The sequence below is a fragment of the Penaeus monodon genome, chromosome 21, assembly GCF_015228065.2.
Source record: "Penaeus monodon isolate SGIC_2016 chromosome 21, NSTDA_Pmon_1, whole genome shotgun sequence".
NCBI classification, from domain to species: Eukaryota; Metazoa; Arthropoda; class Malacostraca; order Decapoda; family Penaeidae; genus Penaeus; species Penaeus monodon.
The window spans coordinates 8,676,129-8,676,381 of record NC_051406.1 but is presented as its reverse complement, the minus strand read 5'-3'; the positions used below and the strand labels follow the sequence as shown (position 1 = coordinate 8,676,381).

Genomic DNA, 253 nt, shown 5'->3' with positions numbered 1-253 from the left:
CACGCGGCCGCCCTCGAGGCTGTCATGGCGGAGCAGGCGGAGGACGGTCACTCGGCTTTCGCCATGGTCAGTAGCTGGCGCGCTCGGGTCATGAGAAGGCTTAAGGGTGCCGGAACACTTGGGAATCTGTGGACTGAGGGATCGGTTCTCTTCTCGGGTTTTCCTTTTTCTGTTTGTTTTTCCTCTTTTGTTGTCTATTCGTGTGTTTTCATCACTAAGACGATATGAACTCCGACATCTTTGAGGTGTGGGA

The 253-nt window shown here is 53.8% G+C and overlaps 1 protein-coding gene across 1 annotated transcript in view; it reads left to right on the top strand.

Annotated features, from left to right (window-relative positions):
• LOC119586187 (glutamate-gated chloride channel-like) overlaps window positions 1-253 on the top strand; it is a gene marked incomplete at both ends in the record, with an annotated part of 81,629 nt that overhangs the window by 74,568 nt on the left and 6,808 nt on the right. Inside the window, 1 exon segment of the mRNA XM_037934889.1 lies at window positions 1-66. Within this exon segment, the coding sequence (XP_037790817.1) occupies window positions 1-66 (66 nt within the window).